The 16,420-nt window shown below is 40.3% G+C and overlaps 1 protein-coding gene across 3 annotated transcripts in view; it reads right to left on the bottom strand.

Annotated features, from left to right (window-relative positions):
- The window catches only part of GPLD1 (glycosylphosphatidylinositol specific phospholipase D1), a 70,820-nt gene that overhangs the window by 13,209 nt on the left and 41,191 nt on the right, over window positions 1-16,420 (bottom strand). For all 3 annotated transcript variants that reach the window (XM_072603963.1, XM_072603961.1, XM_072603962.1), the window contains 5 exons: window positions 14,968-15,107; window positions 10,430-10,616; window positions 6,122-6,232; window positions 5,069-5,143; window positions 4,437-4,593 (listed from right to left, as the gene is read on the bottom strand). In XM_072603963.1, coding sequence (XP_072460064.1) covers window positions 4,437-4,593; window positions 5,069-5,143; window positions 6,122-6,232; window positions 10,430-10,616; window positions 14,968-15,107 — 670 coding nt within the window. The remainder of the gene's footprint in view (window positions 1-4,436; window positions 4,594-5,068; window positions 5,144-6,121; window positions 6,233-10,429; window positions 10,617-14,967; window positions 15,108-16,420) is intronic.

Genomic DNA, 16,420 nt, shown 5'->3' on the forward strand with positions numbered 1-16,420 from the left:
ATTCTCATAAAAGATTGTAAGGTGCTTGTAGCTACAGCTGCCCCACAAAAGGGAAATGGGGGTGAATTGGATGTTTTGGATGACCCCCTGTTTATGGCTCCTAGGGTCTCAACCTCACATCCTTCCCTACCTCCGTTACCACCATCCCAACCCCTACCCTCTCCCAAATCCCCCCAGAGCCCTCCAGCTCCCCAACCTCCTACTGCTCCCCTACCTTCCCTAAGACCTCCTACCTCCCCCTCCTTGGCCACTCCTTCCTTTCCTTGGTTTCCTTTCCATTTTCCTCTACCCCAACCCCCCTCAATTCCTGCTTCATTTACCTATCCTGTATTTCCTCCCACGGCCCCTCCCCCCTCGGCTACCCCTGCTCAGTTCCCAGCCACAGGTCTTGCTGAGGTACCTCCCACTGCAAACCCTCTCACTGGGGCAACATTCACTCAGGCCTCAGGACCCACCCCTACAGCAGTCTCTGGGGTATCTCTTCCTCTAAACCCTTCACCTCTTCAGGTGCCAGGTGATCTTTCTCCTTGCCAGCCAGGTGCCCTGGCCTTGCAACCCAAACCAGTTGAGTCAGCATTCCCCAGTCCCTCCCTCATGAAAACTGGGACTTCTTATCTCTCTGACCAAGCCCCTGCCCCCACAGTGCCTACAAGGTTTTTTTCCTTGAGGGAAGTACATCCTCTGTATCTCATTTAGGTTAAAGAGAAATCAAGGAGATACTCAGAAGATCCCCACTAGGTTTACTGAGGATTTTAGGGATATATCTCTACAATTTGAATTTTCTTGGAAGGATCTGCATAATCTTTTCTCTGTCTGTTGTACCACTGAGGAGAAGGGGAGAATTTGGGAACATGCCCAAAAGTTTGGGGATTGTATGGCTAGCAATGATCCCATAAAATACCCCCCAGGAGCAGCTGCTGTTCCCACTAGTGACCCAGGATGGGATTATCAAAAGAGTGTGGATAGAGGAAAGAGAGATCTTATGGTAATTTGCCTGTTAGAAGGCCTAAAAACTGCATTTCAAAAACAAGTAAATTTTCAAAAAGTTAGGGAAATTACTCAGAAAGAAAAGGAAAACTCTGCCCTTTTTCAAGACCAGCTAGTAGAAGCTATTAAAAAGCATACAAATTTGGATCCTGACTCCGTAGAAGGGGCAGCAATCTTTAGCATGTATTTATTAATCAGTCTGTCCCAGATATTAGAAGGAAACTGCAGAAATTGGCAATGAGACCCCAAACACCTCAGGCCCAATTACTGGAGATGGCCTTTGGAGTCTTTAACAACAGAGTCCTCATTGCAGCAGAGAAAAGAGAACGAAGGAGAAGGGCAATGGCCAGGGAGTTTGCTCAATTCTTGGCTGCTGCCTTGGCCAGGAAAAGACCCAGGGAGCACCCCTCCAGGGTGCCCCCTTGGAGGAAGCCTGGCTACTTGGGCAGTGGGGAAATCTGCTTTTGTTGCCACAAGGAGGGTCACTGGTCCAAGGAGTGCCCCTCCAGGGCACCCCCTAGAGGGAGCCCCAGGAATGGAAGCCTGTGGAACTATGCCCATGTGATCAGGAAGGACACTGGAGGAAAGATTGTCCCTCAGGTTGGAAAAGTGGTGGAGCCGTCCCCCAGTACCGTCCTCCAGTCTTCTCAAGACTAGGAACAACAGGAAAGCCTGGGTGCTGGCAGCGCTCCCACTTTCTCCACTTCTCTTGTCAAGCCCTGGGCAAAAATGAAGGCTGAAGGTAAGGTTACCCACTTTAACATGGCTAAATTTTCTGCTTTAACCAGTTACTCTAGCCCTAGCCACCCCCTGACATCTCAGGTCATAGGCATTGAAGGGGAAACTAAGGAATGTCTCCAGACATACCCCCTTCCCAGCCTACTTGAGGATCTGTTGTTTAAACACTCCTTCCTTATGCCCTCCTCTAGCCCTGCCCTCTTGCTGGAAAGGGACCTGATGGTGAAATTGGGGAGCCAATTTTCTCTAGTTAATCCTCCCATCTCCTTTTTCCCTCTGTTCACTAAATCTCCGCATGTTCACTTGAGAGTGTGGGAGACAGTCGAGCCAATTGTTTGGGATCTGGGAATTCCAGGGCGAGCAACTTCTGCCACTCCAGACGTTGTTAGCCTCCCAGACCCTAAAGTGCTTCCCCATCTCAGCCAGTGTCTGATTAAGCCTGAGACCTGGGAAGAACGACAACCTTTAATTGAAAAATTTCTTAAGTATAGAATCCTAGTCCCTTGTTCATCTCCATGCAACACTGCAATCCTTCTCACAAAAAAAGCCTAATGGAAAATACTCACAAATTTATTTTTGCTTTTGAATGCACTTTTCCTGGGGAATCAAGTCCATATCAGCTAACATGGACAGTCTTGCCCTAAAGCTTTTGAGATAACCCTCATTTATTTGGCCAGGCTTTGGGAAGGGATTTAAGGCACCTGAAACTAGCAGGTAGTAGCTTAATTCAGTATGTGCATGATATTCTTATTTGCAGCCCCACCCAGACGGGTTCTTTGACTGCTGCTACAGGAGCCCTTAATTTCTTAGGCATTCAAGATTATAGGGTCTCTTTGAACAAAGTCCAGATAGTATACCAGTCCATAAAGTATCTGGGCCATGAATTCACGTCCACCTCTCTCTCCTTAACCTCTGAGAGAAAAAGGACAATCCTGTCTATCCTTGTTCCAGCCACTGAAAAACAAGTTTGAGTGTTTTTAGGCATGACTGGATTTTGTAGACTCTGGATTCCTAATTTTGGTTTTATTGCTAAACCCCTTTATGACTCTACTCAGGGCACTGACTCAGACTAGGCTAAAGCTTTTGAGATTCTGAAAACTAATTTGACCACCACCCCATCACTAGACCTACCCAATCTGGGAAAGCCTTTCACTCTGTATGTTGATGAAAGGAGAGGACAGGCTTTGGGAGTCTTAACCCAATCCTTAGGACCTGTCCCCAGGCCAGCTGATGTTTCTATTTACTCAAAATATGCTTTCCTTGTTTTACATACCCATGGAGCAATCTGGAAAGAAAGGGAATATCTGACAGCAAAAAACTCCCCTATCAAACATGCTCTTCTATGTTTTGGCCTTGCCATAGTCATCTTTGATTCTCTCCAGAGAAATTATCATTTATGCCAGGGAAATTGTTTTTTCTTTATACTCCTTTTGTACCTGTTTGGTGTATATTTGCCTGACGTCTTTGCCAGGTTTATCTTCCAGAGTGCAAACCATCAACTTCCAGATGACAGTCTAGGCTACATACCAACCTCCGACTGAATCCAAGGTGTCCAGCCCACTGAACCTGGCACCGCCCAGGTTCTGAAGTCTGACCCCTTGAACAAGACCCATCAAGGCAGGGACAGCTCTACCCCCCCTTGCCAGTAGGAAGCAGTTTCAGAAGCTGAGACCTTCGCCCTTTCCCCCAAAAGAATTTGGGTCCAATCTGTTTGAGGGGGGAATGATGGGGTTCAGACTCAGGGAGCCTCCTTGAGCTCCCCTTGAATCTTCCCACTTAATCTGGTCTTTCTTATTCAAGTCTCAGGAAGTCCATGGGCTTTTCATTATCTCGGTGCTCAGGTCTCGGTTGCACCCCCCCCCATCCTAGATCCCATCAAAACCTCATTTCTCCAGGCTGCTGACCACTCCCATCAAGATCTGTATTCATTCCCATACCCCACCTATCAAGATCTCTGGATTGCCCCACCTGCTTCCCACCCAAGCCCTCCATTGTCTGATATCTCCTGATTGCCTCTAGCTGTTTCCAATCCTTGACAGTCACCCTAGTCCCACTGAGGTCCTCCTTGGACTTCTCCTCAAGACTCTCCTCTAACCCCTCCTTCCATTACCCTAGACTACCAGACCACCCCCAGATCCCTCCTATAGTCTTTTCTGTATTTAAGTTCCATCTTGTCTCCATGAAGATGCTCAGATTCAATCCAGTTCAGACTCTGTCTAGCTGAGATTCTATCTGGCCCGCTGGTGAATACAAGTGTTGCAAATGCTTAGGCTCCTTAAGAGCCAACCCAAGATGGTGAATCTTTAATAAAGTTTGTCTTTCTTTGGCTTTAAAAAAAAAAAAAGAAAGAAATTCATATAAGGAACAAAACTGAGGTACGTTGCCAGAACTGAAGAACAATTAATAAAAATAACTGCTTTTCTAGACACTTCATGATATTTCATTTCCTAGCCTAGTGAAAAGTCTTTGTTAAAAAGCTACTGCTGAATTCTCTTTTCATTTAAGTGCACAGGAAAATGGTATGTTAAAGTTCAGTTATAACTAGAAGCTAACATCTTGGGTACATAGTCTCCTTTATATTCTCTGGGTTTATCTGTATCAACAGGTTAAGGCAATGATATGACTTCTTCACCAAGGGAGGAGTACAAGGAATGAACAAGAATATGTAATGTATACGCAGCAGACTGGGCAATCCCACTAGCAAGCATCACCTTTGACATTTTGGATGGGGTCTGAATAGAATGCAGCCACAATTCCCCTCTGCTTCCCTCCACTGGGTGCATAGGGTGACCCAACCACTAGGTCAGGAGCACCATCCTCATTGATATCTGTTGCCAAGAGCGTCCAGCCAAGATTACAGTATGTGTCCTGAAAAGAAAATAACTTTTAACTCATACATGGAGATGTTTTGAGTCTATAGAGAGTTCTTTGCAATAGAAGGAGCCTCACAAGTCTGGTCACAGTGGCCAAACATACTTTGATAGGCCAAGTATCTGGGATTTCATCAGGGTCACCCATATTCCTTCAATGGACACCGATTTCAACCCCTCCACACCTAAACAAATGATCCCAGTGAGTTACTATTGCCAAACAATTTATCACTCTGCACCCAAGCTGGTGTTAAAGCTTCCCAAATTTAAATAAGTTAATCTTTGAAAAGCAAACATATGGTGCACCAACTGACCCATATTTGAAGCCTTTCCAGCTAGTAGATAGGACTGCCTGAGCTCTTGCTTCACTGGTATAGCCTAAAATAACCCAGGATCACCTCCATAACTCAAAGAGGCATTGATGGAAGACCAGGTGCAGGTACCAAACATACATTAGGAGTAGATGGACATACCTGACATGAAATGGTGACATTTGGTTGAGAAGATATTTTTCCTTGTTTGGCACCGAAAAAGACATATACTGCCCCCTGGATAATGACCAAAAAGACGTGTAGACTTCAGAAATAACAATAGCTTGATTTATATAGTGTCTCAAAGTTTGCAGAATGCTTTATACATGCTAACTCATTTGATAATAGCATTTGGTAAATGAATCTTGTCTGTACCCACTCATTTACATGTTATCTCCCCAATGGATGTGAGCTCCTTAAGGGTGGAAATTGTTTTTGCCTTTCTTTGTATTCATAGGCTTAACACAATGCTTGACACATAGTAGGTGCTTAATAAATGCTGATAGATCAATTAAATGATATAAAAGAAAGAGATTTGTGTATTGAATAATTTTGTGTGTGTCTTTCATAGGGTCAGGGCCCCAGAAAATGTTGAATAATAATCACTGATGACTTTGAGAAAGATCTAGTTCTCAGAGCATCCTGGTTTCTTCTCTTGAAAACTTAGAATGTTCTGATCATTTCCCCAAAATTAGGGACATCAGTTCCCTTCTGATAAAAAAAAAAAAAATAAAGTTAACAAGGAAAAGGCTGTCTAAGCAACTCCTATCAATCCTCAGGCTCAGCTCAGCTCTCAGCACCTCCATGATACTCTTCCTGATGATTCCAGCCCTCCAGGATCTCTCTCCCACTAGAACTCCATAATAGATTGATTGCAGCACCCGGCTGGCACCTCTCATATGTGCCTTGTGACATCTTGTTGCTGCCTTGGGAGCAGACTGCATCTGTCTTGCTCCTCTCCAACTGTCTTAGTTTCCTAACAAAACTACAGCTGCCTGGAGAGCTGGGACTACGTATTATGTTTCTTCTGTGTCCCTGATGGTATTTAACATTGTAGGATAAAGACTAAATGAATGGTTATCATATTACTATGTAAATATCATAAACGTCAGAATCTAACTGATGATCCCTGGGCTTTTTAATTCTCTTACTTCCCCTCAGAAATGAAGAAGGGGTAAGGGGGGTGGGGAATGGACAGAAAACAAGTAACCTTACATTATAAGTGAGTTTCTCGGCTCCCACTGAGGAGGCTCCCACTGCCAGGTCAGGCAATCCATCCTGGTTGAAGTCCAACACTGCCAAAGAAGAGCCAAAGCGACCTGAGGGCTGAAGGATTAAATATTATTTCCCATTTGCTTAAGTCATAATCTTTCAAAGAAAAAAAAGAAAGGCTTTGTGCTTTATGTTGGTTTCCCAAGTAACATTTTTGGAATGTCTCCTGCTACAATGAAGGCACAGGATCCCTGGAAACAGGGAAGCAGTAAATAAAGACCTTCCTTGTACTTCTTGGGTTTTTAGAACATAATGTGGCTCACAGTTTCAGAAAGGATCATCCACTGTGCTAGGGTAACAACCAGACATCAGGTAGTTCATGAATAGTTTTATTTTTTTGTTCTTGTTTTGGGAGATTTTGGAGGGTGGGTGGAGGAGTTCCTAAAGTCACTCATTATTTCCCACTATTAGGATTGAAGATTTAGAGCCAGAAGAGACCACAGAAGCCACCTAGTCTACCCCTTTCATCTTACAGATGAGAAAACTGAGCTCTAGGGAAATAAAGGAACTTGTACAAGGATAGGATTTGAACCCAGGTCCTCAGACTCCAGAACCAATGTTCTTTCATTTACTTTTGGCCTCAAGTCATAGACTCAGAGATGATTAAACCTGGACCTCAGTGATATCAATGTAAATAGAATTTTTAAATTTTAATTTTTTAATTTATGGAATAAAACAAGCATTTCCATGAACAGTATAATAAAAAAGGTGATTGTACATGAATCTGCAAATCTATTATATAAAATTTGCTATTCCTCTTAAATATATAATAAAGTTATCATGTAAATTTCTTTTTTTTCTTCCCTCCTTAGAGATGGCTACCATTAGACACAAATAGGTATAGATATACATATATACACACATACATACACACATATATATATATACATATGTATGCATGCAAAATTATTCTATATACACTTGTGTTTATCAGTTCTTTTTCTGAATGCAGATAGTGTCTTTCTTCATATGTCCTTTATAGTTAATTTGGTATTTATAAATAGTCAAAATGATTTATTTGCTCAAAGTCATTCTTAAAACAATATTAGTTACTGTATACAATGTACTCTTGGCTCTGCTCATTTCACTCTTCAGTATTTCATGCAAGTCCTTCCATGTTTTTCTAAGATCACTAAACTCATCATTTCTTATGGCATAGTCTTCCATCACAACCACATACCACAATTTATTCAGTCATTCCCTAATTGATAGGTATCCCTGCAATTTCCAGTTCTTTGCCACCACAAAGTGAGCTGCTATAAATATTTTAGAACAAATAGGTTCTTTTCCTTTCTCCCCAATCATCTTTGTAAACAGATCTAGCAGTGATATTGCTGGGTCAAAGGGTATAGGCATTAAAAACTGTTTAATAACAAATTCTAGGCATAGAATTTAGAGATGAAATCAACCCTTGAGATCATCTACTCCAGGGGTTGGCAAATGACATAGCCCACGGGACTTCAACTACCACCTATTAATCACAGTCAAGAATGGTATTTACAATTTAAAATAAAGTTTCATTATATGCTAAAAAGTGAAGACTATTAAAAAATCAGGCTGTGGGCTGGATTTGGCACTCAGTCAGTAGTGTGCCAACCCCTGATATCAATTAACTCATTTTACAAATGAAGACACCGAATCTCAAAGTAATGAAAGCCAAGGTTAGTGACTGGGATTTAAGCCTGGGGCTTCCTATACCAAGCCTGACCTCCTTTCCACTACACCACATTGCTCTGCACTGTCTATAGGATGACATTGTCTACAGCATAACCCCCTTACTTCTGTAATATTTCAGTATTACTTATTAGGTAGCCTTCATATAACCTTGCATTTTTTGCCCTTCCACCATTTCTGTAGGTGGGAACCTGATAAACAAGAGAACTTTCCTGAACTATTGGAAGACACAAAGCAAGCCAAAGACAGAGAGGTGACTAAAGTTCAGAGCTCAACAAACTTGCTTCCCTCCTAGTCCTCAATATTTCAGTGAATCAACGCTCCCTCCAACCTCCAATCATAAGAATATCTTCTCATCCTATATAACTTTTCTACATGTCGCCAGAAGCCTTATGTGAATTATATCATCAATCGGGCCTTTTCAGACTCTTTTGAAAGTTAACTAAACTTCCTCAGAGGTATATGAATTCTAATCTTGGAATCATCACCTGTTAAAATGGAGCTTAGAGATCATCTAGGTATCATGGTACAGTTGAAAGAGCATTGTAAGTCAGAAGACCTGTGTCCAAATCCCACCTCTGACACACATACATAACCTCCCCTGCGTCTCACTTTGCTCACCTGTAAAACGATGGCCTTTGAGGTCCTTTCTAGACCTATGATCCTGTGAATTTTACAGATGAGGACACAGAAGCTCAGAGGGTTGCAGAGATAATTAATGGCAACGCTGAAAGAACTTACCACCCAGTTCAGTGATCTTTCCACTAGACCATGCTGGTCTTCAAGAACATAATTTAATAAAAATTTTAAAACAACAATAACAACCACTGTTCCATTAAAGTGCTGCTTCTGTAGAGTTACTCAACCTCTGGGGTAAGCAATTATTCCTATTCCCAAAGTGAATGATTCTATTTTGTAAAACACTGTGACAGATTGAGAGGTTTCTGGAGAAAGTGAGTAATAAGCAGCAAACAGGAGTGGGTGGAATTATTTGGAAACTTCTTCATGCTTGGGGGAAGAGAGAGGTTATAAAAAAAGGGTAAAAAAGCACTGGGCTTACAGTGAGAAAACCTGGGAGTAAATTCTAGCTCAGTCATTTGTATTATGAACTTGGGCAAATTAATTTCTTGTCTGGGCCTCAGTTTCCTCATCTGTAAAATTAGGAAGTTAAACTAGATGACCTCTACAGTCTCTTCCAACTCCCATGATACTACTATGATGTGGTGTTTACAGCATGGTGTTCATGTTCTACTCAAAACACAGAAATTGGTAAAATTTCTGTCCTGCATAAGAATGGAGTCTTGTCATTTAACTTTGCAAACTTCACACTTGTCTATTCTTTCTTTTCATTCTCGTAACAACTCCATGAAGTGTGTAGGTCAAGCATTAGTGTTATTCCCACTTTACAGATGAATACAGAGGCACAAAAAGGTAAGTGGTTTGCCTGATACCATTATGGAGTTAATGGCAGAACCAAGGCAAGAACTTACCTGACTCAATACAATTTTTCATATCACAACATACTTTTATAATTGTTGTTCAACAGAGAAAACTCCACAAATGTCATTAACTAACAGGTTGCCTTAAGTGACCTTGTATAAGTCAATTAATACTCTGCATTTGTCTGCAAATAAATTAACCCTGTCCTTTCTTATTGCAGCTGTAAGGACTAGAGACCTAACCAGCAAGTCTGAGGCCCAATGGCAAATACCATGAGATGTGTCCAGAACACACAGAAAACAAGTTGCCCTTTTAAGTCAACTTTTAAAGATGAATTCAGTTAAGTTGGAGTGACCCCAGGACATTTGGAAGTCAATACTAGGGAGACTGCTGCTGGAATAGGGAACAGAGTAGAGCCAAAAGCAATGGTTCTCAAACTTTTTGGATGGAGGATTCCTTTATATTCTTAAAAGTTAATTCAGAAACTCTCTCCAAAGAGATTGTGTTTGTATAGATTATGTCTATGAATATTTACTATATTAGAGATCAAAACATTTTGGTTTTATTATAAAAGCAGTTTTTGACCTTCTGCAGACTACCTAAAAGGGTCTTGGGTACCTAAGGTTGTGTTGGATAATACTCTGAGAATCATTGACCGAGATAAGAGCATGGCCATGTACAAGAAAGGAGAGGAGAAGAGCACATCATCTTTTAAATTTCCTATTTTAAGCCAATACTCTTGCTAACTAGGTATTCAGCCCCTTGTTTCTACCTCCTGCACCCTCTAAACTTCATTACAGTGAGGACAAGCTCTAGTTGCCTTACACGAGCTAAGGCCTTGACAAGAATTAAGACTTGGAGGTAGGCTTCTGGCACAGTTAGTCTCCATTTTAGTTCTTCAGTGAAGACATTTAAAAAAAAATTTTTTTTTTTTGCTTTTACCTCTTAAAACATAGGGTAATTTTTTCATTAAATATATACCATGCTCTGCTTAAACAATTAAGACATTTAAAGAATCCTGAGAAGTTCACCAAAACTAAATATGCTAATATGATCATAGGCCTTAGGCTATGATTTGTTAGCGATAAAGCACATGCAACATGTTTTTAAAGAAATAATATTGAATTAGAACCACACCTGAAAGCCCTCTAGAATTAGATGTGCTTCTTTGTCCAAATCCAAGTCTACAGGAGGCAAACCTATATCACTGCTGTAGAGGAGATACACTCGTCCCACCTGAACATGGCCTGATCTGCTATACCCTGGTGCTCCTACCACCAGATCCTCATGGCCATCCTGGTTGAGGTCAGCTGAAATCATTGACCTGTACATCCGAAGAGATAATCAGTTATACCACAGGAAATATTGATTTGGGCAAAACACTTTCTTCCTTGTTTCTTTCCTCTTGCAGACTTCTTCGAAGTCTCCTTACTTAGCAAAGCTTAGTGTTTAAAGGCATAGCCTTTGAGTCTGGAAGTCCTAGGTTCATATACCGTCTTTGGTACATATTAGCTGTCTTGACACCAGGAGAAACTTAAAACTTTTCGGTGCCTCAGAAAAATCTCAAAGACTATAAATTACAGATAATTTGTCTAGATAATCCAGCATCAGGGAAGGGAGTTTCCATGCCAAGAGCTCCTTACAACAATGAGATCCCAGGTTGTGAGAAGATGAGGGGGGAAGGAGGGTCAAGGGGAAAATATGGTGTCGCTTAAAGCAATTTAGTATCAACTATCATGGTAGCTAGTTTGGAGAGCTTTAAAATACTTATCAACAATTATGACCTAAGTCCTGCTCACTCTAAAACAAGGATCCTTAACCTTTTTTGTGTCACAGATGGATCCCTTTAGCAGTCTAGCAAAATCTACAGATCCTTTCATTGGATGATATTTTTAAATGCATAAAATTGAATACACAGCATTACGAAGACAACCAAGTATAGAGAAATACAATTATAACATCTATACATATACATTTCAAATTTTTTTAAGTTCTCAGACCTCCTCTCTCCCCTCCCACCAGACATACAATCAATCACTCAGTCAATAAACATTTATTAAGCATCTACTATGTTCCAGGTACTGTGCTAAGCTAACACATATCACATTGGACCTTCAGGGAACAGGTAAAATCAAAACACCAAAAAGCCACAAACAAGCAACCTCTTCACAAAGAAACAACCTCCAAGTTCTGAGTAATAGCCCCATAACGTCTGAATCACAGGCCTGGGGTGGATAGAGATCAGGCAAAAAATCTAACCTTATTTGCTTAAAAAAACAAAACAACACTGCTCAAGATAACTGGGAGCATTGACGGATGGATGCTGACATCCTCATGTACCTCAGACCTGATACACAGGAAGAGTTCCTCAGACTGAAGCCTGCCTCTTTCTGTGGCTGCCAACACAATCAGGAATTCTTATCTGGAATGATCTTCCTTGAATCAGACAGCTCATTTTACATGTGCAGTGAACAGTGAAGACAAATTTTGATTCCTGTCTTAACTGTGTTATAATTGAATGAATTAATAGCCTAAAGCCAAAGGACTTTGGCAGCTCATTATTAATCCTCTAAAAATAGTATCATGCTTCAAAGAAATAAAAAGATCCCAAAAAAATATCTCAAAGGGGTAGACTGACAGAAATAATAATAATAGCATTATAACACACTTTAAGATTTGTAAAGACCCTAACATTGTTATCTCATCTGTTCCTCATAGCAACCTGTGAAATAGGTGCTATTATGACCCCTTGTTTTATAAAAGATGAGGAACCTGAGACTGACAGGTTAAATGATTTTCCCACTGTCACATAACTGGGGAGTGGTTAAGGCAGGAAGTTTACTATGAATAAATGTAAAGTTCTGTACTTGAGTTTTTTAAAAATCCATATATACACACACACACACACACACACACACACACACACACACACACACACACACACACACACACACACACACACACATATAAGTGTAAGGTAGGAGCGACATTACTAGATAACAGTTCCAATGAAAAAAAATTGGGGAGTTTTGTAGGACTACAAGATCAACATGAGTCAAGAGGGTGATGTGATGGCCACCAAAAGGTGAGTTTAAGCTGCACAGGAAGGAAGTAAAAGTCCAACTTTTCCTCACCCTGGTTAGGCTATATCTGAAGCACTGTGCTCAGTGATGGGAGCTGTACTTTAGGCAGGATGTAGACAAGTCGGAATATGTGCAAAAGAGGGTACCTAGGAAGCTGAGAGATTCAAAAAATATGTCTTTTGAGGATTAGTTTAAGGAATTAGGATGCTTAGCTCAGGATGCTTAATGTGTGTTTCAAAAAAACTGAAGGGCTATCAAATAGAAGAAGGATTAGATTTATTTTGTTTGGTCCCTGGACTAGGATTAAAGACAAATTTTCTATCTACATAGAAGTAGATTTGGATCTAAATAAGGAAGAACATGCTAATAACTAAAATCTGTCTGAAAATAAAATGGGCTGCCCTATCACAGCAAGCACGTAGATATGGATTACCACACGTTTGAGGTGTTTCAGAGAAGATTTGTATTTCAAATAGAGTTGGGATTTGGATGATTCTTAGATTCCCTTTCATCTCTAAGATTCCTTGATTGTGTCTAGTTCAGCCTCTTCATTTCATAGATGAAGAGTCTGAAGCCCAGAGAGGCAAAAATGACTAATCCAGTTTGGGGACAAGTTGTTGCCATTGATAAGGAGCAGCTAGATGACCCCTACATAGAGTGCCAGGCCTGGAGTCCAGAAGACTCATTTACTTGAGTTTAAATCATGCCTCAGACAACTTACAAGCTGTGTGACCCTGGACAAGACACTTAACCCTGTTTGCCTCAGTTTCCTCATCTGTAAAATGGGCTGGAGAGGGAAAAGACCAGTATCTTTGCCAAGAAAACCTCAAAATGAGTCAGGAAGAGTCAGACACAACTGAATGACTGGAAAACAACAAAATTGATAAAGTGACAGCTTCTGTTTTAAAATTCTTTTGGTGGGGGGGCACAGCCAAGATGGCAGAGTAACAGCATGGAGTTTCTAGAGCACTCCCACCAAGCCCAGCCAAATACCTATAAAAAATGGCTCTAAACAAATTCTGGAGCTGCAGAACCCACAGAATGAGGGAGTGAATGGAATGGGGCAAATTATCTCTCATAAAAGAGGCAAGAAAAAGCTTTTTCAATGGAGGAGAAAGGGGGGAGGTGAGACAGAAAAAGTGAAGCTTATTCTCATCACATTTGGCTTAAGGAAGGAATAACATGCACACTCAATTTGGTATGAAAATTTATCTTACACTACAGGAAAGTAGGGGAGAAGGGGATAAGTGGGGTGTGGGGGGGATGACAGAAGGGAGGGCAAACGGGAGGAGGGGGTAATTAGAAGTAAATACTTTTGGGAAGGGACAAGGTCAAAAGAGAGAACAGAATAAAGGGGGGGCAGGATAGAGGGGAGAGAAATATAGTTAGTCTTTCACAACAGGACTTTTATGGAAGTCTTCTGCATAACTACACATGTATAATCTATACTGAATTCCTTGCTTTCTCAGTAGGGATGGGTGGGGAGGGAGGAAGAGAGAGAAGTTGGAACTCAAAGTTTTAAAAACTAATGTTAAAAATTGTTTTTACATGCAGCTAGGAAATAAGATATACAGGTAATGGGGTATAAAAAGCTACAAGAAAATAGAGGAGATGGGTATAAGGAAAAGGAGGGGTGTGATAGAAAGGAGGGCAGATTGGGAAAAGGGGTAATCAGAATGTATGGTGTCTTGGGGTGGGGGAGAGGGGAGATGGGGAGAAAATATGAAACTCAAAATCTTGTGGAAATGAATGTTGAAAAATAAAAACAAAATGAATTTTTAAAAAAGTTCGTTTTTTGTAGAATAGTTTGATGAGAAACTCTTTGGAAAGTATTTCCCAACCTTCCACCTTTTTGCTGAAGGGGTAAGGGAGTATGGATATACTGTGGCACATGTTGGTTTTTCTGAATGGTTTGGTTTTTAACACTTATTACAAGTGAAGGCTCACTGGGTAGAAGAAGGGAGAGAGGCAGATTAAAAAACAAATATGATATAAAAGCAGAAGACTTCAATAAAACTTTAAAAAATAAAAAAAAGGTAAGAGAGCTGAATATAAAGGTTACAGTCTACTAAACTCCATTCAAGGGCATTAATCAGTGAATTTTCTGAAGGTCTTAGCATAAAGCTGTGAATCTCACCTAAAAAGGTGTCCCATGGACACTGAAAACAGCATTATAAGCAGGCTCCACTGATTAAAGAATCCAAAACTTGAGCCCCAAATTTAAATTATAAACTATTATTTGGGAGATTTACTTTAAAAAAAAAGAAAGGAAGAGGGAAAGTGAGGTATAATTATGTGCAAATGACTTGCTTTACTAAAGAATTTTTCACTTTTCAAAAAGTTTCAACATAGCAACAGGGAGCATTTAAGCTACTCTGACTAATACCTGACTTCTGGGGAACAAGACCACTAAAAATGAGAGGCGATTTGGCCACGTGGAGCCAGGGATTAACTAAATAAACATATTTAGTCCATGATAAACTGAACCAAAAATTATACTTTGAAAGCAGGTGTAATTTTTTAAAAATTTTCAGAACCAAATAAAGAGTTAATGAAACTAAAATAATTCCATACAAAATAAGTCCAACCTACCATCCAAGCTTCACATAGGGAAATGACAGAAAGTAAGATGCTATGGGATTGGTGACATAGTTATGTTGGTGTGGCTGTCCACCTGCAAACACATTCCTTATCTTCTTGGTGAAAGTCAGGTAGATAAAGGAGACTGAATCCTAAAAGGAAAAAAAATATTAACCATGATTACAGACACATGTAAATCCCCACAATCACAGCAGCTCACATTTCTAGAATACTTTAGATTTGACAAAGTATCCTCCTCAAACAACCATGTGCGGTAGGTCAGACAAGGATATCGATTCATCAATAGGAAGCCTTTGAAGACTAATTAAGGGGAACAAGGGAGTAATAACTGAGTCTTAGAGAAGGGAAGTGATCTGATAAAGGTCACATAACAAGTAAACCAGGATTCAAACCCAAGACTCCTGACTTGAAGTCTAGTGCTCTTTTCAGTACACTATATGTAAATCCAGATATATAAATGTATATCTGCCAAAATCACTGACCTTTATGAAGGAAAGAGGTTTTACAGATACTTTTGTGTGCATGATCAACTATATTCACTGAATAAAGATGAATACAAGTTGGGCTGCTACATGCAAATATGCAGAAGAGACAGTCATAGACATGTATACCAAGTAAAAAAAAAAGTCAGAAGGGACCTGAATTGAACCAAATCCTGTAGCCTAGATCAGAATGAATGACTTATGTTCTAAACTCCCAATAAAATTAACATTTTTTTCACAGAACACAGAACTGAATCATAGATGATTTTGTTATTTTCTTTCAAAATGAAACTAAACAAAAAGTTCCAGTGAACATGTTCAAATACGTCCTGAACACACAAAGAGATATATAACCCAAGTTCTCCTGGAATGGATTTTCTATGGATCATTCAGCCTTGTGACATATATATACACATATACATATATTTTAAAACTATTGAACTGGTACTATGAAAAACATCAACACAAGATAATAGATTCACCAACTACAAGGAGTGGTGTATGTTCAGTGATGTCAGAGATCTATGACCTCTGACTGAAGTACATTTGCTCCATCTTCATGATTCCAGCAACAAGGAGATTCTGGCAAGCTAACACAGAATGCTTGGCAATATATGTATAGATCATAAGGACACACAGGCAGAGATGGGAGAGGCCTTACACTTCATCTAATCCATCCCCTTCATTTTACAGATAAGGGAATGGAGTCTGAGAAGTTAAATAACTTGTGCAGAATCATAACAGAAAGCAAAATCCATTTTTGTGCCTCCTTCTACTAAACCATTAGGGATCAGAAACAGGTTCCAGGTTTTCCATCAGTCATGTAACAAACCTAAGCCACAGGGGGAGCATTTTTTAAAAGTAACTGAAAGAAGGGACTATTGTTTTCACTTGGTTTTTATTTCCCCACTGTTCTGTCCCTCAGGACAGATAATTCCCAGTTCTACATATGTACAGTCCTT

This window comes from Notamacropus eugenii, chromosome 4, assembly GCF_028372415.1.
Source record: "Notamacropus eugenii isolate mMacEug1 chromosome 4, mMacEug1.pri_v2, whole genome shotgun sequence".
In the NCBI taxonomy this organism is placed as follows: domain Eukaryota; kingdom Metazoa; phylum Chordata; class Mammalia; order Diprotodontia; family Macropodidae; genus Notamacropus; species Notamacropus eugenii.